The sequence below is a fragment of the Aotus nancymaae genome, unplaced genomic scaffold (genome assembly GCF_030222135.1).
Source record: "Aotus nancymaae isolate 86718 unplaced genomic scaffold, 86718_ANA_hifiasm-v0.15.2.pri h1tg000002l, whole genome shotgun sequence".
Lineage (NCBI taxonomy): Eukaryota > Metazoa > Chordata > Mammalia > Primates > Aotidae > Aotus > Aotus nancymaae.
In genome coordinates this window covers 52,626,220-52,651,429 of record NW_026988413.1, presented here as the reverse complement: position 1 = coordinate 52,651,429, position 25,210 = coordinate 52,626,220, and the positions used below count along the sequence as shown (strand labels likewise).

At 41.1% G+C, this 25,210-nt stretch overlaps 2 protein-coding genes and 2 non-coding genes across 7 annotated transcripts in view; 1 reads left to right on the top strand and 3 right to left on the bottom strand.

Moving 5' to 3' along the window:
• RINT1 (RAD50 interactor 1) overlaps nt 1–9,271 on the top strand; it is a 33,352-nt gene extending 24,081 nt beyond the window's left edge. For both annotated transcript variants that reach the window (XM_064374617.1, XM_012456303.3), the window contains exons 12-15: nt 3,325–3,539; nt 4,911–5,091; nt 5,164–5,282; nt 7,055–9,271. In XM_064374617.1, the coding sequence (XP_064230687.1) occupies nt 3,325–3,539; nt 4,911–5,091; nt 5,164–5,282; nt 7,055–7,247 (708 nt within the window). In that variant the 3' untranslated portion in view covers nt 7,248–9,271. The remainder of the gene's footprint in view (nt 1–3,324; nt 3,540–4,910; nt 5,092–5,163; nt 5,283–7,054) is intronic.
• On the bottom strand, nt 4,648–23,259 carry EFCAB10 (EF-hand calcium binding domain 10). Of its 3 annotated transcripts, none has more exons than XM_012456306.2 (5): nt 23,103–23,259; nt 9,452–9,616; nt 9,254–9,341; nt 7,373–7,416; nt 4,648–5,249 (listed from the first exon to the last, which is right to left on the bottom strand). In XM_012456306.2, the coding sequence occupies exons 1-4, from the start codon at nt 23,245–23,247 to the stop codon at nt 7,380–7,382; spliced, it is 435 nt and encodes a 144-aa protein (XP_012311729.2). In that variant the 5' UTR covers nt 23,248–23,259; the 3' UTR covers nt 4,648–5,249; nt 7,373–7,379. The 3 variants fall into 3 exon arrangements, with proteins under 3 accessions (XP_012311729.2, XP_064230698.1, XP_064230696.1); XM_064374628.1 differs by having other exon boundaries at nt 9,452–9,503; nt 23,143–23,259; XM_064374626.1 differs by lacking the exon at nt 4,648–5,249 and adding an exon at nt 6,769–7,046.
• LOC135274595 (U4 spliceosomal RNA) lies at nt 11,882–12,021 on the bottom strand. Its single transcript, XR_010342382.1, has one exon. It is a non-coding gene; the product is annotated as a U4 spliceosomal RNA (small nuclear RNA).
• On the bottom strand, nt 18,334–18,438 carry LOC135274280 (U6 spliceosomal RNA). Its single transcript, XR_010342122.1, has one exon. It is a non-coding gene; the product is annotated as a U6 spliceosomal RNA (small nuclear RNA).
• Nucleotides 23,260–25,210: the final 1,951 nt, after the last annotated feature.

Genomic DNA, 25,210 nt, shown 5'->3' with positions numbered 1-25,210 from the left:
GTACGAAATTTAACTTTTTAAAAGGATTAGGCAGGGCTGTTCTGAAGTTGCTTATTTCTGGTTTTGTTCTGAGGCAGGCTCTGGACATGTGGCCACAGGTGGTTTCAGGCTCACATGGTCCTTCTGCAATTTCAAAGAGTGCTGCTTCTCTGATAGTTTTAGCAGAAATACCAAGGTGCCTCTCATACGTCCATCTCTGAATGATCACTAGTGCAGCCAAGGCATGGGATCACCAAGTTATGTGTGCATTCTTGGCATCAAAGGATAGGGCTGACAGCACCTAAGTTGTCTCAGAGTGGGGAAGAGGCAGTTCCCTAAAGGAAAATTGCGATACTGTTAAAAGAACGGGAAAAGTTGCAGGAGAAGTAAAAGTAAGTGATGCCCATGATACATTGCATGCAAAAAGATATGGGGTCGGGGTGCTCGGGGAGAGAGGCAGATGGGGAGAGAGAGAGATGATCTAGGTTCATGTGGGGTAGTCTGAATTTTAATAGTAAATGTATAAAAAAACCCAGATTTTATGCTTTGTTATCCATGAAGTCTTTGGGAAAATTCTAAATGGCTTTTGGTTTTTATTAATTTTTAATTAGTTTCATTTCAAGAACTTTAAAAGAAAAGCAACTGAAAATTCTTAAAAAAAGCATTTCAAGGGTAGCCAATTTTTTTTTTTTTTTTTTTTTTGAGACAAGAGTCTCACTCTGTTTCCTAGGCTAGAGTGCAGTGGTGTGATCTTGGCTTACTGCAACTTCTGCCTCCAAGGTTCAAGTGATTCTCCTGCCTCAGCCTCCCGAGTAGCTGGGATTACAGGCATGCACCACCATGCCCAACTTATTTTTTATTTTTAGTAGAGATGCGGTTTCACCATGTTGGTCAGGCTGATCTCGAACCTCAGACCTCAAGCGATCCTTCCATCTCAGCCTCCCAAAGTGCTGGGTTTGCAGGCTTGAGTCACTGTGTTTGGCCATCAAGGGTAGCCAAATGTCTGTTGCCCTTAACATGGCTTATTGTGATGTGTTTATTGCCTAATGCTATTCAGAGTTTTAGAAACAACAACCACCTTGGCAAGGTGATTTATTTAGTCATTTGTATTTTAGAAAAACAAAATTTCAGACCTTTATAGTTAATCTTACTCTTAAATGCTTATTGATAGTGTAATTTTAAAATTACTTTTATTTTTATTTAAAACAAGGCCAGGCATGGTGGCACACATCTGTAATCTCAGCACTTTGGGAGGCCAAGGTGGGCAGATCTTCTGAGGTCAGGAGTTCCAGAGCAGCCTGGCCAACGTGGTGAAACCCTGTCTCTACTAAAAATACAAACATTAGCCAGGCATGGTAGTGCTCGCCTGTAGTCCCAGCTAATCAGGAGGCTGAGGCAGGACAATTGTTTAAACCAGGGAGGCAGAGGTTGTGGTGAGCAGAGATTGAGCCATTGCATGCCAGTCTGGGGGACAGAACAAGACTCTGTCTCAAAAAAAAATAAAAATAAAAAACGAGTCTTTTTTTTTTTGAGGTAGAGTTTTGCTCTTGTTGCCCAGGCTGGAGTATAATAGTGCGCTCTCAGGTCACCGCAACCTTCACTTCCTGTGTTCAATGATTCTCCTGCCTCAGCCTCCTAAGTAGCTGGGATTACAGGCATGTACCACCATGTCCAGCTAATTTTTGTATTTTTAGTAGAGACAGGGTTTCACCATGTTGGCCAGGCTGGTCTTGAACTCCTGACCTCAGGGTGATCCACCTGCCTTGGCCTCCCGAAGTGCTGGGATTATAGGTATGAGCCACTGTACCTGGGCCATAGTGTCATTTTTTTGTTAAGTTCATGATTACCATACACAGAAGGTGAAAAATATTTTTCACTCTATGTAATCCACATGTGTGATAAAAATTCAAAAGCCAAAAAACTCTAGTGAAAATCTTAATTCTAATCTTCCCTAAAGCCAATCACTTTGATCAATTTCTTGTATATACTACTGAAGCTATTTATATAAATACTGGTGTGTGCATGTCAACATATGGTAACATACTATGCAAACTCTTCTGCTTTTTCCAGTTAACAATATATCTTGAGATTGTTCCATTTCAGAACGGTTTAACATTGGCTAGTGGGAATGTAACATGGTGCAGTTGCTATGGAAAACAGTATGGCAATTCCTCAACTGGTTTTTTGTTTGTTTTCTGACATGAGATCTCATTCTTTCACCCTGGCTGCAGTGCGGTGACACAGTGTCAGCTCACTGCAACCTCTGTCTCCAGGGCTCGAGCAATCTTTCCTTTTCAGCCTTCTGAATAGCTGGGACTACAGGTGTGCGCCACCACACTCAGCTAATTTTTAAATTTATTCTAGAGATTAGGTCTCACTATAAAATGATCCTCAGCCTCCTAAAGTGCTGACACTACAGGCATGAACTACCTACCATACCTGGCCTTTCAGACTGTTAAAACATACACATACCATAAGATCCAGCAGTTCCACTCTTCAGTACATACCAAGAGAAATGAAACATATGTCCACATAAAAACTTGCACAAGAATGTTCACAGCATTATTCATAATAGACAACAAGTGAAATTACTCAAATGTCCACCAGCTGATGACTGGATAAAATGTGGTATAGCTATATAAGGGAGTATTACCTGGGAATGTAAAAAAAATGAAGTGCTGATATGTGTTACAATATGGACAGACCTTGAAAATATACTAAATGAAAGAAGATAGTCACAAAGAATCATACGTTCTGTGATTCCATTTATATGAAATATCCAGAAAAGGCAAATCCACTGAGACAAAGTAAATTAGAGGTTGTCTAGGACTGGGGGCATTGGGGAGACTACTGGGGTATGGCGGCTAAGAGTGGGGGCTTTTCTTGGGGAGTAATGAAAGTGTTCTAAAATTGTGATGGATGCACAACTCTGAATATAGTAAAAATCATTGAATTATACACATTTATTTAGACAGAGTCTCACTCTATTGCCCAGGCTAGAGTGTAGTGGTATGATCTCGGTTCACTGCAACCTCTGCCTCCTGGGTTCAAATGATTCTCCTGCCTCGGCCTCCTGAGTAGCTGGAATTACAGGCACATGCTACCACGCCTGGCTAATTTTTGTATTTTTAGTAGAGATGGGGTTTTGCCATGTTGGCCAGGCTGGTTTTGAACACCTGACCTCAGGTGATCCACCCACCTGGCCTCCCAAAGTGCTAAGGTTAACAGGTGTGAGCCACCGCACCCAGCCGTATTATACACTTTAAATGGGTGAATTGAATGACACATGAATTGTGTTTCAAGCTGTTAAAGTATGTTAATGTTTTAACATGTTTTTGCTTTCAGTTCTTTCTACAACTTCAACAGGCTGCCCTGGAGGTATTTGCAGAGAATAATACTCTGAGTAAATTGCAGCTGGGACAACTAGCCTCTATGGAGAGCTCTGTCTTTGATGACATGATTAACCTCTTAGAGCGTTTAAAGCATGATATGTTGACCCGTCAAGTAGACCATGTGTTTAGAGATGTTAAAGATGCTGCCAAATTGTATAAAAAGGAAAGGTATGTCCTCTGCCTGAGTCAGCTCTTAACACCAGTTTGGTAAAAGTTAAAGATGGTACATGTGATCAGATTTCCAAGGTGTCTAGAAAGAACCTGATTTGGCCTTATGTACTTTAAACTTTATTGCTGGTAAAAATATTTCTAAAATATGTTGTCTTGGACTTTTATTTTTGAGACAGTCCTATTCTGTCACCCAGGCTGGAGTGCTGTTATGCAATCTCAGCTTATTGCAACCTCCACCTTCCAGGTTCAAGTAATCTTCCTATCTCAGCCTCCTAAGTAGCTGGGACTACAGGCGTTCACCATGAGGCCTGGCTAATTTTTGTATTTTTAGTAGAGACGGGGTTTCACATGTTGGGCAGGCTGATCTCGAACTCCTGACCTCATGCAATCCACCTGCCTTGGCCTCCCAAAGTGCTGATATTATAGGCATGAGCTACCACACTTGGCTCTCTCAGACATTCTTAATCAGAACTGATTATAATTTAGCTGTTTGTGAATACATATCAGTAGAAGGATGGTGTGTGGTCTGGGGTTGAATAGCCTAACCCATCTCCCATTTTGCACAGTAAAGTGCACCTGTGATACTTTTGTTGGACAGTTTATCCCACTACCATTCCTTGTGTATACCTGTGTTACTTCCGTCTTGGAAAGCAGGCAGTATCTTTTTGTCCTACCATAGTCCCTACCACAGAGTGCTTATAATCTGTTATTAGTCATGTTTTTACTGAAAATGAGAGCATAATATTAGCTGATGTCTTAATTAAAATGCTAAAGTCAGGCTGGGCGAGGTGACTTATGGCTGTAATCCTAGCACTTTGGGAGGCTGACGTGGGTAGATCACTTGAGGCTAGGAATTCGAAACTAGCCTGGCCAACATGGTGAAACCCCATCTCTACTAAAAATACAAACATTAGCTAGGTGTGGTATGGGCACCTCTAATCCCAGCTACTTGGGAGGCTGAGACAGGAGAATCAATCACTTGAACCCCAGGGGGCAGAGGTTGCAGTGAGCCAAGATTGAGCCACTGAGCCTGGGCAACAGAGTGAGACTCTGTCTCAAAAAAAAAAAAATAATAATAATAATAAAAAAATGCTAAAATTGACATTTTAAATTTTAATTTCTTTATATCAGTATTTCACATTAACATTTGGGGATATTTTGGAAATAGCCTCATATTAAAGAGTAATTGAGAGAGAAAATATAAATACAGGTACTTTATTTTCTGATAGAGGTTTTAATGTTGGGCTGTGTATTTTTCTTATCCAAAATGCCGCAGCACAGAACACTTCCTCAAATTTAAAATGGTTTAAAAACTTTAAAAATACAAACTGATGAAAATTCTGTGGTAAAAATGAATGTTTTTTCCAGATGGTTGTCCTTGCCGTCTCAGTCAGAGCAGGCAGTCATGTCCCTGTCCAGTTCAGCCTGCCCGTTACTGCTGACACTACGAGACCATTTACTGCAGCTGGAGCAGCAGCTCTGTTTCTCCTTATTTAAAATGTTCTGGCAAATGCTTGTCGAGAAGCTGGATGTATACATCTACCAAGAAGTAAGTAAGAATAGACTATTTTTGGACTGTGATAATAAAGACAACGGTTACATGAATTCTTCTTTGTTTCAGATAATTCTTGCTAATCACTTCAATGAAGGAGGAGCAGCCCAGTTGCAGTTTGATATGACTCGGAATCTTTTCCCTTTGTTTTCTCACTATTGCAAGAGACCAGAAAATTATTTTAAACAGTAAGTTCAACATTTAACAATTAATATTCATGTATCAAATTGTTATAGGAGGCTAACTCCTTTTAACTTTAGGGTTCTGGAGATGTTGGGATGGGATAAGATCAGTGTAAGTTTTAAAACATTGTCTACTGTATGCTTACCGCACAAGGGGGAAACCAAAATGATAGAGGTGACCCATGACCTCAAAAAGTTGACCAGAACTAGGTGTAAGTTATATGTTGGGTTTTGTTTTCTAGTTTTTGGTTTAATGCTTCTATTTGCTTAGTTACCGGAGGAATAAACAGAAAATAAGAGCAAGTACAGTTGTGCCCTGTTCACAAAATAAATTACAAATATGTTTAATACCTAATAATAGGCTAGGACTGAAAGAAATTTGTTTCCTTAAACATTTGACATTAATTTTGGTTCTAAATATAATGATAAATATAAGAATTACAAATGTTTTCAGAATTAGTTGATTTGAAGTTTAAATTATAGGCCAAGCATAGTAGCCCACACCTCTAATCTCAGTACTTTGGGAGGCAGAGGTGGCTGGATTGCTTGAGGCCAGGTGTTTGAGAGCAGCCTGGGCAACATAGCAAGACTCCATCCCTACAAAAAGTTTTTTTTTTTTTTTTTTTTTTTTGAGACGGAGTTTCGCTCGTTACCCAGGCTGGAGTGCAATCGCGCGATCTCGGCTCACCACAACCTCCGCCTCCTGGGTTCAAGCAATTCTCCTGCCTCAGCCTCCCGAGTAGCTGGGACTACAAGCGTGCGCCACCATGCCCAGCTAATTTTTGTATTTTTTAGTAGAGACGGGTTTCACCTTGTTGACCAGGATGGTCTCGATCTCTTCACCTTGTGATCCACCCATACAAAAAGTATTAAAAAAAAAAAAAAGCAAGGTGTGGTGTTGTGCACCTGTAGTCCTAGCTACTTGGGAGGCTGAGGCCGGAGCATCACTTGAGCCCAGGTTGAGGCTGCAGCAAGCTATGATCATGCAATTGCACTCCAGCCTAAGTGACAGAGCAAGACCATGTCTTAAAAAAAAGTGAAATTTAAATTGTTTGGTTTCGTCAGGTTATAAAGCATTCATTTTAAACTTATGAAAGCTTATGTTTACATATTTCAGTATACGAATTTTTTTTTTTTTTTTTTTGAGATGGAGTCTCGCTCTGTCACCAGGCTGGAGTGCAGTGGTGCAATCTCAGCTCACTGCAACCTCTCTGCCTCTGCCTTCGTAGTATCTGGGACTACAGGTACACGCCACCAGGCACAGCTATTTTTTGTATTTTTAGTAGAGACAGGGTTTCACCCTGTTGGTCAGGCTAGTCTCAAACTCCCAACCTCAGGTGATCCGCCCGCCTCGGCCTCCCAAAGTGCTGGGATTACAGGTGTGAGCCACTGTACCCGGGCAACTATTTGTTTTTAAAATTTATTTTCATGTTCTTTCTGCTTTTATTTTATCCCTTATTTTTGTCTTTTCCCATATTCTAATCTACTTAAAGTTATACCTATATTTAATAGAGTGTTGATATGCAGTATTGTATTTAGAGAAATGGATAGATATTGAAATAGGGATCCTAGTACCTTATAGTAAAGAAATATAAACTCTGCACCTGTGTAGTCTTACCATGTTAACTTACCACGTTAAAAGAACCAATAAATCCCTATTTTTATAGTGAACATGTGGACCAGCAGTGCAGAGGAGCTGTTTAGATTCTCAAATTGTCGTAATATGGATGATGCAGATAATGTAGATCTCACTTCCCTCCTTTGTTTTCCCTAAACAGTATAAAAGAAGCCTGTATTGTTTTGAATTTGAACGTCGGTTCTGCACTACTCCTGAAAGATGTACTGCAGTCAGCTTCAGGGCAACTTCCTGCCACAGCAGCATTAAATGAAGTTGGAATATACAAACTGGCTCAACAAGATGTTGAGATTCTACTTAATTTGAGGACCAATTGGCCTAATACTGGAAAATAATGTCTTTCAGAAAATGGTTTTTTTTTTGCTTTTTAAGAAGCCAGTTTGATTTCAAGTTATATGATGAAATTCTGAATTAATGAAACTGGAAAACTTTATAGAATCATTTATTATCTTGGACTTACAGTGTTACTAGAATGCTGACCATATTTCCTTAATCCTCTTGTTCCTAAGGAAACAAAAACAGAAAACGAAACAATGAAAAGTTCTATTTACAAATATAAATGCCAAGTATGTCTGTTGAATAAAAGAGCAGACATATTATAACCAACTTTCAATTTCCTGTGCTAATTAAGGGAAATTCTATTGTGGATAATCAAACAGTAAATTTTTTTTAACTCACTTTAGAATTCATATTTATAATTGAGGCTACTATATCTAGTTTGGGAATTCACTGTATTTCCGTAAGAAAACTGGCAAGATATAGTGGCTCATACCTGTAATCCCAGCATATTGGGAGGCTAAGGTAGGAGGATTGCTTGAGTCAGAAGTGCGAAACCAGCCTGGGCAACATGTCAAGACCCTGCTGCATGCCTGTAGTTCTAGCTACTTGGGAAGCTGAGGTGGGAGGATAGCTTGAGCCCAGGAAGTCAAGGCTACAGGGAGCTGTGATTTTGACACTGCACTCCAGCCTGGGTAAGTAAACAAGACCCTGTCTCTAAAAAACAAACAAACTGTGTGAGATGGTGAATAAAGAGGATATTTGTGGGAAATGAAAAATACTCCTATTTTAGGCCAGGCGCAGAGGATCAAAGCCTGTAATCCCAGCACTTTGGGAGGCCGAGACGGATGGATCACGAGGTCAAGAGATCGAGACCGTCCCGGTCAACATGGTGAAACCCCGTCTCTACTAAAAAAAAATATATACAAAAAATTAGCTGGGCATGGTGGCGCGTGCCTGTAATCCCAGCTACTCAGGAGGCTGAGGCAGGAGAGCCTGAACTCAGGAGGCGGAGGTTGCAGTGAGCCGAGATCGCGCCATTGCACTCCAGCCTGGGTAACAAGAGCGAAACTCCGTCTCAAAAAAAAAAAAAAAAAAAAATTTTTATTATTTATGTAACTGATGAGACAAAAATCTCAGAAGTTTTTTTCTTGTAACTTTTTCTTGACCTTGGGTGCTGTATTCAATAATAGTTTCTTGATTAACCTCAGAGTAAAAATTCTTTAAAAAATTGAGCTAGATTCCCTGGAAACTTTCTATAACTATTAAATTTTATTCCATTCATTTTTCTCTGACTTTATTTAACACTGGGTTAGTACTTTTAATCCTATAATATCTCAAATCTAAAATTATCAGACTAGCATGCAGCCTATGCTATTGACAAACATTTACTTTATAATTTTGAGGAAATATTTTGAGATAAATTCCATTAGGATATATTTTAAATAGAGTTTCCAGCTACTGTGTTGAGATCAAAGCGTTTGTTAGTTGTCCTAGCATATTAATGCTTCTTCACCTCATCCTTTGAGAATTGCTGGGGCTTCCCACTAAGAAAAGAATGGAGCAGGCTGGGCTCGGAAGGTCATGCCTGTAATCCCAGCACTTTGGGACTCCAAGGCAGGTGGATCACCTGAGGTCAGGAGTTCGAGACCAGCTTAGCCAACATGGTGAAACCCTGTCTCTACTAAAAATGCAAAAACTAGCTGGGCATGGTGGTGCGCATCTGTAATCACAGCTAGTCGTGAAGCTAAAGAAGAAGAATCACTTGAACCCAGGAGGCAGAGGTTGCAGTGAACCAAAATCACACCATTGCACTCCAGCCTGGGCTACAGAGCAAGACTCCGTCTCAAAACAAAAAACAAAAGAATGGAGCTGCCTCTGGAACTTACTGTTCCAGAGCTTAGAGACTTTACTGTTAGCCTTCCCTCGCCTCACTTTTCAGTCAGCTGAAAATTTCAAGGGAACAAAATATTTCTTTCAAAAGATAGCAACCTATTTTAAAAGGTATTGTATTTCAAAATCATGCCACCTTATTAAAATAGTTGTCATTTAACAATAAACATACACTTCATCCTTGAATTGATCCAAAGTGATTCTGTGTCCATCATCTTCTAAATCTTCATCTTCAGTGCACAGACCAAGGGTTTTTAGGGCTGTAAAATAATGAGAAGAAATGAAAATTTACAAAGTGAGAATGATTTTCTGCTGGAAAAAATTATGGAATGGCCACAAACTATTACCTCAATTTGTAGAAAGTACTGACCTTCTTTATACTGCACAAATGATATGGTGCCTCTGTTGGAGGAGTCCATCATCTCAAACATAGATACAACATTAGAGTTATCCATAAAGAAAGGGAATGCTACGCCTGTTACTTTTGCAATTCTCAGACGTTCCAATAGAGATATTAAATATTCTCTTGGTTTTTCTGCAAAAGAATAGTTCCAGCTCTTTCTGATATGAAATAAAAAAATGTTGCAAATAGAAGTAGTCATTTAACAATTATTAAACAGCTGTAGCAGGGGCACTGTACTAGGCACTGGGGACACAGGCCTTACTTTTCATAAAACAGTTCAGCAAGAAGGTAAGACATCGAAAACTTAAATAGTTACAAATACAAATGCCCTATCTCCAATGATTGAATAGAAAACTACAGAAATTGGACCTGGGCATGTTTTAGAAAAACTCCCCAAGTGACTATATATAAATTGTAGATGGGGTTGAAAACCAGAAAGATAGAGGGAACAGCATAATGCAGGAAAGAAGTTGGCCACCTAAAGAGCAGAGAAACTATAAATAGGCCAGGCGTGGTGGCTCACGCCTATAATCCCAGCACTTAGGGAGGCTGAGGGGGCGGATCACCAGAGGTTGGGAGTTTGAGACCAGCCTGACCAACATGGAGAAACCCCATCTCTACTAAAATTACAAAATTAACTGGACGTGGTGGCGCATGCCTGTAATCCCAGCTACTTGGGAGGCTGAGGCGGGAGAACTGCTTGAACCCAAGAGGTGGAGGTTGCCCTCAGCAGAGATCGTGCCATTGCACTGCAGCCTGGGCAACAGAGTGAGACTCCATCTCAAAAAAAATACATATGCATACATACATACATATATATGTATGTATGTTTTTTGAGAGAGATATATATACATACAGAGACTTGGAATAAATATGGTCTTTTAGGAAGTGTATGTACTCATTTCTGATATAAAAGCAGTATTTTGGATAAATAATATGCTATAGTTTAAGCAATTTTAAAAATGAAAAATCAAGAACAACCCACTTTTCAGAAATAATTCAGGACAATCATGATGAAAAGCAGCCGAAAGGAGTAGAGATAGAGCAGTTTGGATGCTACATACCACTCTTGCTGCTTGATCATTTTATCATTTCAATCTTAAGCTTCACTCATATATTTTTAAAGTTAAACAGTGACAGGATCTTGCTGTGTTGCCCAGACCCAGCTCAAGCTCCTGGGCTCAAAGCAATCTTCCCACCTCTGCCTCCCAAAATTGCTGATACTATAGGCATGAACCATCATGCTTGGACAACTCATATGTTCTTTAAAAATTTGAGTTACCGGGGGGTGGGGAGTTGGGGAGAGATAGCATGGGGAGAAATGCCAGATATAGGTGAAGGGGAGGAAGGCAGCAAATCACACTGACACGTGTGCACCTATGCAACAACCTTGCATGTTTTTCACATGTACCCCAAAACCTAAAATGCAATAAAAAAAAAAATTTGAGTTACATCATTACTGAGAATTTAATGTTTATAAAAGTAGACAGAAAGGTATAATGAACCCATCACCAACCAACTGTTAAAATTTATGGCCAATCTTATTTCACTCTAACCCTATCCACATCAATTTGTGAGGAACAAAATTAATCTTGTTTGTGCCTAATACAAGAAGATTTACAACAGCACAAACAACAGCTCAAACCATAGACATCTCGGTTCATTTTACACAATTCTGACTGAAACGGTCAAGCAAACTTTCCATTCAATCAGTGCCAAAACCATTGTACCAGATAAGCTGCAGACAAAAGCACAGCTTTCAATGGAAATTTTAAAACAAGTAGCATCAAGATCCTGAAGCGTTTCTTCAAAGAATTGAAATGAGATGAAAGTTCTACAGTATGATCCTGAAGAGAAACTCTATCAAAGGAGTGGGTACCAAGAGCTGACGTGGTCCAGTCCAAGCACAAGTGGACTGGTCAAGAACAAATGTATGGCAATAGTTTTTTGGGATGCTCAAGGTATTTCGCTTGTTGATTTTTTTGGAGTCCCAAACAATAACATCTGCTTATTATGAGAATGTTTTGAGAAAGTTAGACAAAGCTTTAAAGAAAAGCCCAGGAAAATTTTACCAGAATGTCCTCTACTGCAACAATGCTCCTGCTCATTCCTCTCATGGAACAAGACAATTTTACAAGAGTTTCAATGGGGTATCATTAGCATCCACCTTACAGTCCTCATTTGTCTCCTTTTGACTTGTTTTCTGATCTTAAAAAATCTTTAAAGGGCACCCATTTTTCTTTAATGATGTAAAAAAGACTGCATTGACTTGGGTAAATTCCCAGGACCCTCAGTTCTTTAGGGATGGACTTAATGGCTGGTAACATTGTTTACAAAATCATCTCAAATTTGATAGAGCTTATGTTGAGAAATAATTTTTAATCTTTTTTTTTTCCAGTCTCCGTAGACTGTCAAAAATTGCCAATGCTGACTATACTGCAAGTCATCACAGTGGGGTATTGGGAAGAGTTTTCAATTAGCAATAATCGCGCCTCAGATAAACCTCATTAGCTATGACACTGCCACTGTGCAAAGCTAATTTTTAATCTTTTAATTCCATTTCTCTATGAACTTTTTGAAGTCCCCTTTTACTTTTCATGAGAACATGTATAATCTACTCTGTTAGCAATGTTCAAGTATAAAATGTATTATTAGCTGTAGTCACCATGATATACAGTACATCTCTTGAACGTACTCCTCTTCTGTCTGAAATTATATGTCTTTTGGCCAACATCTCCCCAATAATCCTGCCCTCCAGCTCTTGATGACCATTCTTTTACTCTTTTTATGAATCTGACTGTTTCGGATTCTACGTACAGTTACGATCATGAGGTATTATTCTGTGCCTGATTTACTTAATGTTTTTCAGGTTCATCCATGTTGTTGCAAATGATAAGATGCCCATTTGTTTAAGTTGAATAGTATTTCATTGTCTATATATGTCACGTTTTCTTCATCCATGGACACTTAGGCCATTCTATATATTGTCTATTGTGAATAATGTTGCGATAAACACAAGTGCGGCTATTTCTTCAACATACTGATTTCATTTCTTGTGGATATATGCCCAGTGGTGGGACCGCCAGGTAAGTTCTATGTTTAATTTTTTGAGGAACCACCATGTTGTTTTCCATAATAGTTGTACTAATTCACAATCCCACCAGTACTGTACAAGGGTTCATTTTTCTCCACATCTTTGCCAACACTTGATATCTTTCATCTTTTGTTAGTGTTTTAGAGATGGGGGGGTCTCATTATGTTGCTCAGGCTGGTCTTGAACTCCTGGACCCAAGTGATCATCCTGCCTCAGCTTCCTGAGTAGCTGGGACCACAGGCATATGCCATAGTGCTCAGCCATCTTTCTTGATAATAACCTTTCTAACAGGTGTGAGGTGATAGCTCATTGGGGTTTTAATTTCCATTCACCTGACGATTAGTGATGTTGAGCACTTTTTCATATACCTGTTGGTAACTTCTTTATCTTCTACAGAAAAATGTCTATTTAGGTCCTTTACCTATTAAACAAAAATTGGTTATTTTCTTACTATTGAGTTCTTACATGTTTTGGATATTAACCCCTTATCAGATACATAGTTTGCAAATATATTCTCCCATTCCTTAGGTTTTCTCTTCACTCAGGTTATGTTTTAAAATCTTTATAGGCTTTCACTCCATCTTCATCCCTGGGAATTTATGTGTTGAAACCAGAAGTAGACTTTTAAATCTAGTATTGCACCTTACTTGTATAAGCAGGTTCCAGCAATAAATAGGCTACTAAAGGCAGTCACATTTTGTATGAAGTCTGTTTCTTCTTCCTGCACCATGTGTCAAACTCAGAAACTGGAAAAAGGCCAAGTTTAAATTTCAACTCACTATCTTTTTAAGGCTTGAATAAATAAATCCTGCTAATGGAACTTGGTGTACCACTTTGATGAAAACCCAAACCAGTTTTATTGTTGTGTATCCTTTTAGGCTGCATGAGATGTTATAATGTTTATGCTTGGATACTACAATTTATACTGTATTCTGCTTTTGAAAATGTTTTGAGCTGGGCACAGTGGCTCACGACTGTAATCCCAGCACTTTGGAAGGTCAGGGTGGGTGGATCACATCAGGAGTTCGAGACCAGCTTGGCCAATATGGTGAAACCCCATCTCTACTAAAAACTACAGCCGGGGCCGGGCGCGGTGGCTCAAGCCTGTAATCCCAGCACTTTGGGAGGCCGAGGCGGGTGGATCACGAGGTCAAGAGATCGAGACCATCCTGGTCAACATGGTGAAACCCCGTCTCTACTAATACAAAAAAAAATTAGCTGGGCATGGTGGCGCGTGCCTGTAATCCCAGCTACTCAGGAGGCTGAGGCAGGAGAATTGCCTGAACCCAGGAGGCGGAGGTTGCAGTGAGCCGAGATCGCGCCATTGCACTCCAGCCTGGGTAACAAGAGCGAAACTCCGTCTCAAAAAAAAAAAAAAAAAAAAAAAAAAAAAAACTACAGCCGGATGTGGTGGCAGGTGCCTGTATTCCCAGCTACTTGGGAGGCTGACGCAGGAGAATTGCTGGAACCTAGGAGGCTGAGATCGCACCATTGCACTCCAGCCTGGTCGACAGAGTAAGACTCTGTCTCGAAAAAAAGAAAAAAAAAAGTTTTGAAAATGCTCACAGCATAAATATATAAAGACAGAACCTTTTTAAAACATGAAAGGAAGATTCAAATATTACTAACCAACTATGTTACGTAAATGTAACTGGTACTATATGCCTGATACTATGTGAAGCATTTTCTATGGATAACTTCATTTACTCCTCACAACAGTCACTTGCTCAAGGCCACACAGCCAGTATGAATCCAGGCAATGTGCTTCTAAAGCTTGCAGACTTTACCACACTCTACTAACTAAAATATGGGAAGCATCTTCAATGGTCAAATCTAGTCAGTCATGATGGTCTCTACTGAGTTTTTTCTCAATAGCTTTCAAATTTCATTTTACTCTACCAGTCCCACAGCAATCTTTCTCATTTGGGTTACTATTAATATAATTGTGTTATTTAATGTATAATTTTATTAAAGCCATCCCCTAAAACTTCATATTCCCTCCTTATATTGCATAGAATTATCACTGGGAGAGGCTGACCAGCCAGCAACTATATATATGGTGTATATATATGTGTACATATGTGTGTTTATATATACACACTGTGTATATACATTCTTATATATATACAGTATATATGTTTACATATGTTTATATATACATTTATATATGTACTATATAATATGGAGTAATACTGTGTGTATATATATATACTGTGTATATATATGGTGTATATATAAACATATACATAAACATATGGTGTACATATACACTATATACACAGTATATATAAATATATATATACAGTATTACTCCATTTTCATGCTGCTAAAGACATACCCTAGACTGGGTAATTTATACAGTATAAGGGTTTAGTGGACTTACAGTTCCACATGGCTGAGGGGGCCTCACAGTCATGGCGGGAGACCTCACAGTCATGGCAGAGAGGAAGGAGAAGCAAGTCACATCTTACATGGATGGCAGCAGGCAAAGAGAGCTTGTGCAGGGAAACTCCCATTTTTAAAAACATCAGATCAGGCCAGGTGCAGTGGCTCACACCTGTAATCCCAGCACTTTGGGAGGCTAAGGAGGGTGGACCACCTGAGGTCAGGCGTTCGAGACCAGGCTGGCCAACATGGTGAAACCCTGTCTCTACTTAAAAAAAAAAAAAAAAAAATTGCCAGGCATGGTTGTGTGTGCCTGTAAACCCAGCTACTCAGGAGGCTGAGGCAGGAGAATCACTGTAATCCAGGAGGCGGGAGTTGCAGTGAGCTGAGATTGCGCCTTTGTATTCCAGCCTGGGCAACAAGAGTGAAACTCTTGTCTCCAAAAAAAAAAAAACAAAAAAAACCATCCAATCTCGTGAGACTCATTCACTATCAAGAGGACAGCATGGGAAACACTTGCCCCCACAATTCAATTACCTCCCACCAGCTCCCTCACATAATGCATGGGAATTCAAGACGAGATTTGGGCAGGGATACAGCTAAACCATATCATATACATACATATATATATATACACACACACACACACATATATACACACACACATATATACACATATATGTGTATATGTATACACATATATGTGTGTGTGTGTGTGTATATATATATATGAGACTCCATCTCAGTATATATATATGTGTGTGTATGTGTGTGTGTGTGTGTGTATATATATATATATATATATATATATATATATATATATATACTGAGATGGAGTCCCACTCCATCACCCAGACTGGAGTGCAGTGGCACCATCTTGGCTCACTACAACCTCTGCCTCCACAGTTGAAGAGATTCTTCTATGGCCGGGCGTGGTGGCTCAAGCCTGTAATCCCAGCACTTTGGGAGGCCGAGGCAGGTGGATCATGAGGTCAAGAGATCGAGACCATCCTGGTCAACATTGTGAAACCCCATCTCTACTAATACAAAAAAATTAGCTGGGCATGGTGGCACGTGCCTGTAATCCCAGCTACTCAGGAGGCTGAGGCAGGAGAATTGCCTGAACCCAGGAGGCGGAGGTTGCGGTGAGCCGAGATCGCGCCATTGCACTCCAGCCTGGGTAATGAGAGGGAAACTCCGTCTCAAAAAAAAAAAAAAAAAAAAAAAGAGATTCTTCTGCCTCAACCTCCCAAGTAGTTGGGATTACAGGTGTCTGCCACCATGTCCAGCTAATTTTTGTAATAGCTAGCAATTACATTTTCCAATATACCCTAACTGAGGCCAGGTTTTCCTACCAAATTATTTCAGATCAGGTCAGGTCTTGCTGTTAAATGATGTATGAAACTGTTGGTTTTCAGAGCTTTCACAATTTTGAAATTGAGAATGGAGGACTGCGTACCTGTTTCCTCAATAGTAATTGGCCAATCAAGCTGTATGGTCTTTTTTTCTGCAACTATAGAATTCCAAGGTTTTCAAACTGGGACAAATGTCTTAATACCAGGGCCTTCAAAAGACACAGGATAAGGCTAGCGTGTCTTCCTAAGCATCAATCATACCTTGGTGAGTAATATAAAACATTTATATTAAGAAATGGGTATATCTACAGAATAACAGATCTCATGAATTTTTAGGACAAAACAAATGACTTCAAAGGAACTTATGCCACCTCAGGCTAAGGTCCCCAACACTAAAAGGACAAGTCCACCCTCCTCTGCCATTGCTCTCCATCTGCCTCCTCTCCACTGTATATGTATTCTGCATGCCAGCCAACCCCTTCTTTAGCTTCATTACCTTCTTACTCCAGCTCAGTGTTTCTGAACCTACGGTTTCCTCTCCCCAACTTTGGTGTTTATAAAGATGTTTTAAGGACTTTACATTATTAAAGATGGTACACTGCCAGGCACGGTGGCTTACACCTGTAATCCAAGCATTTTGGGGGGGGTCAAGGAGGATTGAGGTCAGGAGTTCCAGACGAGCCTGACCAATATGGCAAAACTCCTGTCTCTGCTAAAAATAAAAAAATTAGCCCGGCGTGATGGTTTGCACCTGTAATCCCAGCTACTCTGGAGGCTGAGGCACGAGAATCGCCTGAACCCTGGAGATGGAGGTTGCAGTGTGCTGAGATGCACCACTGCACTCCAGCCTGGGCGACAGAGCAAGATTCCGTCTTAAAAAAAAAAAAAAGGTGGTACCCATTTAAAAAAAACTGATACGTTATTTATGTGATAGGTATATAATTAATGTGTGAGTATTCCCAGACTTCCCTTCCACTAAAGAGAGTTTTGTCTTTATCTGCTTAGATTCTCTTTCCCCCATAATGGCTTCTACTGGAAAATTCTGTTTTTGCCAGATAGGTTCAAAGCTTTTTGTGCTGGAGGAAAAAAAAAAGAATCTTCAAGATGCTAAATTGGTTGACATAATAAAGATCTGGGAGAAAAATGCAAGCTAGGGAGCAGGAGAGGGAAGAGTTGGATGGGCTGAGTGTCATGGATTTGTAACCTGACAGGCTCTGCAGCTGCTGTGGAGAATACAGCTGGGAACAAGGAGGAAGGACTTTTCAGTGGTTTTACTGTGGATTATGAGTTAAAAGTCTTTTTGATTCCTTTCAAATTACTCTTGATTGCTGGAATGACTGCACTTCTTTGAGTGTGATTTTGTGTTGTGACCGAGATGGCCAAATGAAGGCCTCTGTTTGTGTTTATTATAACTGTTTGAGATTCTCAGAGACTCTTGGGAAATTCATGCAGATCAGGTAAATAGGCTTATGTTGTGACTCAGAAAAATTAATTTTTCAGGCCAGGTGTGGCTCATGCCTGTAATCCCAGCACTTTGGGAGGCTGAGGAGGGCAGATCACCTGAGGTCAGGAGTTCAAGACCAACCAGACCAACATGGCAAAAACCCCGTCTCTACTAAAAAATACAAAATTAGCCGGGCGTGGTAGCGCGTGCCTGTAATCCCAGCTACTCGGGAGGCTGAGGCAGGAGAATCACTTGAACCCAGGAGTCAGAGGTTGTGGTGAGCCAAGATCGCGCCATTGTACTCCAGCCTGGGCAACAAAAGTGAAACTCTGTCTCAAAAAAAAAACCAATTTTTCATTCAGTTGATCCACTGGCTGCCATGGTGCTTTTGTCTTTTCAATCTATTTTTTGAGATAGAGTCTCGTTCTGTCATCTAGGCTGGAGTGCCGTGGCAGGATCTCAGCTCACTGCAACTTCTGTCTCCCGGGTTCTCCTGCCTCAGCCTCTTGAGTAACTGGGATTAAAAACACATGCCACCACAACTGGCTAATTTTGTATTTTCTTTCTTTTTTTTAATATGGAACGCTTCATAAATTTGCATCATCATTGCACAGGGGCCATGCTAATCTTCTCTGTATCATTCCAATTTTAGTATATGTGCTACCAAAGCTAGCACTAATTTTGTATTTTTAGTAGAGACAGCAGTTCACCACATTGGCCAGGCTGGTCTCGAACTCCTGACCTCAGGTGATCTACCTGCCTCGGCCTCCCAAAATGCTGGGATTACAGGCATGAGCCATGGTGCCCAGTCTGTTTTTGAATTTTAAAGTGTTTTTGTTTTCATATCATGTTTAAGATACCCATACTCAAAATAATTGAATGTTCCAGTTGGCCTGGGACAGTCTTAGTTTACTATGTTGTCCTGGCATAATTATTAATAGCACCTGTTTTCACTCAAAATATCCCTGGTTTGGATGATAACTCACACAGTCATCTTACCCATAAAAAACCACTAATGAAGACAGGAAATCTAAGTGTATGCCAGTGAGGGGCATCAAAATAACAATCTGGTAAATTCTCAAGAGAAACTGCAGTAGATTCATAAATTGCATTCTTCTGATAAAGATTATCATACAACATATCAAGATGTAAAGAAAATTAGAGAATCAAGCCAGGATGTCCAATATCCAACTAATAATTCCAGAAAGAAAGATATAGGTAAAGGAAAATAAGCAAATACTTCCTAAACTTGAAAGAAAAATGTCTCCGAATTTAAGAAGACCATGAAGTACCCAAAGAACAATCCATTAACAACAACAACAACAAGAAAACCATTCCAAGGCATGAAAATATTCAGGTCACTAGGGATAAGATAAAAAAAAAGTCCTAAAAAGTTTCCAGAATGAACTTGTCTCATACCCAGATCAAGAATCTGATGACATACGACATCAAAATTCTTCAGAGCAACATGAGAAATTAGAAGACAATGGAGCAATGCCTTAAAAATTCTGAGGGTAGTATGTTCCAACTTAAAATTGTATCCACTCTGTATTTTATTTTTTGAGACAGAGTCTCGCTCTGTTGCCCAGGCTGGAGTGCAACAGTGAAATCTTGGCTCACTGTAACCTCCATTTCCCAGGTCCAGCTGATTCTCCTGCCTCAGCCTCCCATGTAGCTGGGATTACAGATGTGCGCCATCACACCTGGCTAATTTTTATGTTTTTAGTAGAGATGAGGTTTCACCATGTTGGCCAGGCTGGTCTTGAACTCCTGACCTCAAGTGATCCGCCCGCCTCGGCCTCTCAAAGTGCTGGGATTACAGGCATGAGCCTTCGTGCTCAGCCTCCACTCTGTTTATTAAAGTTTTACATGTAGGAACTCACACTTTCATTTATGTGAGTTCCCAAAATCTTTACCCCTCAAAGTATACTCTCTCAGGAAGCCACTAAAGGACATGCTGCACCAGAAGAAAGGGGTAGAGCAAGAATCAGGGAGAGCTGGCAGTGCCATGAAACAGGCTCTGAGCACTAGAGAGAGGCGAGGAATTGTTTTAGGATCAGAGTGAGGGGAAGCCATGAATAACCACTGTGTAGCAGTCAGTGCAGACTGGAGCAGGAAGACACAGAGCTAGGGGTGCAGAGGTGGGATGGTGGTGGGGGGCAATTACCCAATGAATGCAAATGTAATGAGAGTAGAGCTGTATTGTGGCAAAAAAGGATATGGATGAACTAGTGATGATCACACAAATGGAAACCAAAATTTTAAACGTATTATTAACCAGGGAAAACAAGGGAAACATAATCAGCATAGTAGTTATGGATACTTGCCTAATATTAAAAATTCTGAATACTGAGGATAGCAAAATTGTAAATTTATCCAGAAGATGGGTGTGAGTGGCAACAGGTGTATGAGGTGTATGCTAATTTAAGATAGCCGCATTTTCATCTTCCACAGCATAAAGCTAATATCTAAACCTAGAGGGAGAACAACTAAACAGCAGCAATATAGGTCTGTTATTTAGAAATCTCAAGATAAATAGCAAAGAATATTGCTTGAACAGTTGAAATCATTCTGTACGGTAGAAGCTGGGGATGGCGACGGGAATGCTGTTGTTATTCATTATAAGCTTTGGAGTACTTTTCAGTTTTTAAACTCCATACATCCATTTTGATAAAAGTGAAATTGAAAAATAAATGTTGACAAATATTTTTATATAATGAATGTACCATAATATATCCCTTGTTACTATAAGGAAAAGTAGTATTTGTCTTTTTAAATTTTTTTTTGAGATGGAGTCTTACACTGACACCTGGCCTGACTAGCAATCTCAGCTCAATGCAACCTCCGCCTCTCAGATTCACCCACATCAGCCTCCAGAGTAGCTGGGTATAGGCATGCACCACCACGTGCAGCTAATTTTTTGTATTTTTGGTAGAGATGGGGTTTCGTCATGTTGCCCAGGCTGGTCTATGAACTCCTAAACTCAAGCGATCTGCCCACCACAGCCTCCCAAAGTGTTGGGATTACAGGTGTGAGCCATCGTGCACTGGTCCAACATTTGTCTTGATGTATAATATTAGGCTGGAGTGCAGAGGTGCAGTCATTGCTCACTGCAGCCTCAACCTCCCAGGCTCAAGCAAGCCTCCCACCTCAGCCTCCTAAGTAGCTGGTACCACAGACATGTGTCACCATGCCCCAGATAATTTTTTTAGTTTTAGTAGAGGAGAGGTTTCAGCTGTGTTGCCCAGACTGGTCTGAGAACTCCTGGGCTCAAGTGATCCTCCTGCCTCGGCCTCCCAAAGTATTGGGATTACAGGCATGAGTCACCACCTCCAGCCCAGACTGTTTTCAACATTACAGTACCAAGTGCTACCAAAAGACAGCAGTCACTTTTTCAAAAAATATATTTTTAAAAATTTAGTTTGATAGCAACTTTTCTCCAGTACATTCTCCCCCTTGCCCCCAGAGACGGAGTTCTTCCTCTGTCACCCAGGTTGGAGTGCAGTGGCATGATCTTGGCTCACTGCAACCTCTGCCTCCCAGGTTTAAGCGATTCTCTTGCCTCAGCCTCAGAGTAGCTGGGATTACAAGGGCATGACACCATGCCCAGCTAATTTTTTTTTTTTTTTTTTTGGTATTTTCAGTAGAGACAGGGTTTCACCATGTTGGTCAGGTTGGTCTTAACTCCTAACCTCGTGATCTGCCCACCTTGGACTCCCAAAGTGCTGAGATTACAGGCATGAGCCACTGCGCACAGCCTCCTCAGTACATTTTTTTTTTTTTAAAGGCATTCATTTATTTCTCTTCAATTTCTATTTTATCACAGAGTTTTGTTTTTGTTTGTTGTTTTTTGATACAGAGTTTCTCTGCTGCCCAGGCTGGAATGCAACGGTGCAATCTCAGCTGACGGCAACCTCCGCCTTCCGGGTTTATGATTCTCCTGACTCAGCCTTAGGAGTAGCTGGGATTACAAGCGCCCACCACTACGCCCGGCTAATTTTTGTATTTTTAGTAGAGACAGGGATTCACCATGTTGGCCAGGCTGGTCTTGAACTCCTGATCTCAAGTGATCTGCCTACCTCAGCCTCCCAAAGTGCTGGGATTACTGGCCTGAGCCACTGCACCTGGCCTATTTTTGAATTTTTATTTTTCTGAGATGGAATCTCACTTTCTTGCCCAGGATGGAGTGCACTGGCACCATCTCGTGCCTCGCTTTTTTTTTTTTTTTTTAATATTTAATAATGTAAAACAACTAGCAAGAACTTTATCACCCTATACATGATCATATTGGTTGGGTGTTTTTTTTGGCAAAGTTGGAATGCTTGGTATTTCCATTTCCTTACACAGAAGCAAATCGTAATTCTGGCATTTTTGACGCTCCATATGGAGGCAGACAAATTAAAATTCTGCACCCTGGAGAGGACATAAAACCATTTTCACCTTAATATAACTTTTAAATGATACATCACCCCCAAATTACAAAAGGATTCAAATTTTGTAGGGGGTTCAGATGTGTAAAAAAAAAAAAAAAGGGAGGGGGGACAGGAAAAGCGATCTCTAGAACATCTATCCTACCCTATCAATTGTTTAGTTGTCTTATCAGATTGAAAACTTCAGCCGTGTGCCATGGCTCACACCTATAATCCCAGCACTTTGGGAGGCGCAGGCAGGCAGATCACCTGAGGCCAGGAGTTCAAGACCAGCTTGACCAACATGGTGAAACCCTGTCTCTACTAAAATACAAAAATTAGCCAGCGTGGTGGCAGGCACCTGTAATCTCAGCTACTTGGGAGCCTGAGGCAGAATGGCTTGAACCCAGAAAGCAGAAGTACAGTGAGCCAAGATCGCGCCATTGCACTCCAACAAAACTCCATCTAAAAAAACCAACACTGCTGGGCGCGGTGACTCACACATGTAAACCCAGCACTTCGGGAGGCCGAGGCGGGCAAATCACCTGAGGTTATGAGTTCGAGACCAGCCTGGCCAACATGGCGAAACCCCGTCTCTACTAAAAATACAAAGATTAGCTGGGCGTGGTGGCTCACGCTCATAATCCCAGCTACTCTGGAGGCTGAGGCAAGAATCACTTCAAGCCGGGAGGTGAGGGTTGCAGTGAGCCGAGATTGCGTCACTGCACTGCAGTCTGAGCAACAAGAGCGAAACTCTGTCTCCAAAAAAAAAACCCCAAGAAGTCGTTTAATTGAAGGTCACAGAGTTAATAAGCAGCAGAAAGATTCAAGTGTCTGGGAGGCAGGGAGAGCGAGTGTGCGAGAGGGGGTTTCATGAGGAAAGCAAGCCCCGCGTGGAGGGAGGGCTGTACTGGGGCATAGGGGCGCTTACCCGGCCGGAAAAATAAAAGGGCGCTGGTGAGGTAGCTCACCAGCTCCTTGATCCGATGCTTTTCCAAATACTCCGCGGCTTGGAGCTCCCTGCTGCGGGTCTCCATTGCTCTGCGGTTCGCTGTTGCTAGGTGACCGCCTGGCATCTCAGCCACGCAACTCAGCCTCCCTCCACCCGGCGCGGTCACGTGATACATCTGACTCCCCTGTGGCTGCAACCGGGACCTGGACTTTCTACAGCTCACAGTTCAGTGCAAGCCTGGTGCTTGTGTCAGGGCAGAGAGAGCAGGTGAGGTGTGGACCACCGTCACCGTCCCTGATCCAGTTTGAGGGCTGGGCCTAAGTGCCTTTTCCCGTTTCTCTAGCACCTAGTTGGGTACTTGTTGATCCAATGATTAACCAAGGCTTGAAGTGCTGGCATCATAACACTGGATGAACTAGTAACAGAAGAAACTTGTGCAGTTCTGAGGGTGCCCAGTGGAGAGTTCTAAGTAGCATCCTCTGTGTGTGCAGCCTGCAGGCATGGCGCTGAACACCAGACAGAAAGGTCTTGGCCTGTTGACTTCACTGGGTTGTGGGCCACAGAGCAGCCTGGATCCTGAGCTTCAACCCTTGTTTGCTGGAGCTGGTCTTAGGAGACAGAGACCACCTGAATTTTGTTTTTTGTTTGTTTTTGTTTTGTTTTGTTTTTGAGACAGATTTTCACTCTTGTTGCCCAGGCTGGAGTACAATGGTGTGATCTCAGCTCACTGCAGCCTCTACCTCCTGGGTTCAAGAGATTCTCTTGCCTCAACCTCCCGAGTAGCTGAGATTACATGCATGCACCACTACACCCTGCTAATTTTATATATTTTTTTCTTAGCAGAGACATGGTTTCACCATGTTGGTCAGGCTGGTCTGGAACTCCTGACCTCAGGTGATATACCTGCCTTGGCCTCCCAAAGTGCTGGGATTACAGGCATGAGCCACCATGCCTGGCCCTGACAGTTGTTTTGAGGGAGGGTCACTGAGTAAGGTGGGATGCAAGCAGCTAGGAGGGCCTCTACTCTGTCATGGGGAGAGCTGAGAAACTAACTCTGGGCCATCTGTCCTTGAGGGCCTGTGCCCACATCCTTCACTGAAGAGTTAGCCCCGAAGAAGCACTTCAAGAAGAAGAATGACAAATGGTCAGCGAGCATGTGAAAATAACCTAAGCCTCTTTGACAACCGGGTAAACAAAACTACAAGAAAATACCATTTTATATCTACCAGGCTGATAAAGACTACAAAGTTGAACAATGAATGAGATGGTCACTGATCATGGAGTATAAATTGGAACATCCACTTTGGAAAATGGTTTAGAATTATCTTGGTAATTTAAACATGTTTCCACACACTGACACAGAAATTTCACTACAAGAGCTGCTCTTGTAAATGTATACCAGGAGATATGTACAAGAATGTTTATAGCAGCACCATTCATAATAGAAATGACTGACAACAGCCCAAATATGAAGAGTAAAATGGATTTTAAAAACTATGATACATGAATACTATAAAGCATTTTAACAATCAGTTGTAGCTACTTGCAATAATATAGGTGAATTTCAAAAACGGTTTCCAGGGTATATATATCATATGAATCAATTTATATAAAGTTTAAAAACATGCCAAACTGAACAATATATTGTTTGCAGATTCCAACATATGTAGGAAATCTGTCAAACACAAGAAAATGGTAAGCACAAAATTCAGCTAGTGTTTGCCTTGGAGATGAGAGAGAAATATCCTGGGGACTGCAGGATTAATTCTTTTTTTTTTTTTTTTTTGAGACAGAGTTTTGCTCTTGTTACCCAGGCTGGAGTGCAATGGCTCCATCTCGATCTCGGCTCACCGCAACCTCTGCCTCCTGGGTTCAAGCAATTCTCCTGCCTCAGCCTCCCGAGTAGCTGGGACTACAGGCGTGTGCCACCATGCCCAGCTAATTTTTGTATTTTTAGTAGAGACGGTGTTTCACCATGTTGACCAGAACGGTCTCGATCTCTTGACCTCGTGATCCACGCGCCTCGGCCTCCCAAAGTGCTGGGATTACAGGCATGAGCCACCGTGCCTGGCTGAGGATTAATTCTA

Excerpts from the sequence above, each read along its gene's own strand:
- EFCAB10 (XM_012456306.2), bottom strand. The coding sequence starts at position 23,247 with ATGCCAGGCGGTCACCTAGCAACAGCGAACCGCAGAGCAATGGAGACC. Across the intron at positions 9,342-9,451 it reads ATTTGTGCAGTATAAAGAAG|CCCTAAAAACCCTTGGTCTG; the intron begins GTCAGTACTTTC and ends ATTATTTTACAG. Across the intron at positions 7,417-9,253 it reads GATCAATTCAAGGATGAAGT|GAACAAGAGGATTAAGGAAA; the intron begins GTATGTTTATTG and ends TTGTTTCCTTAG.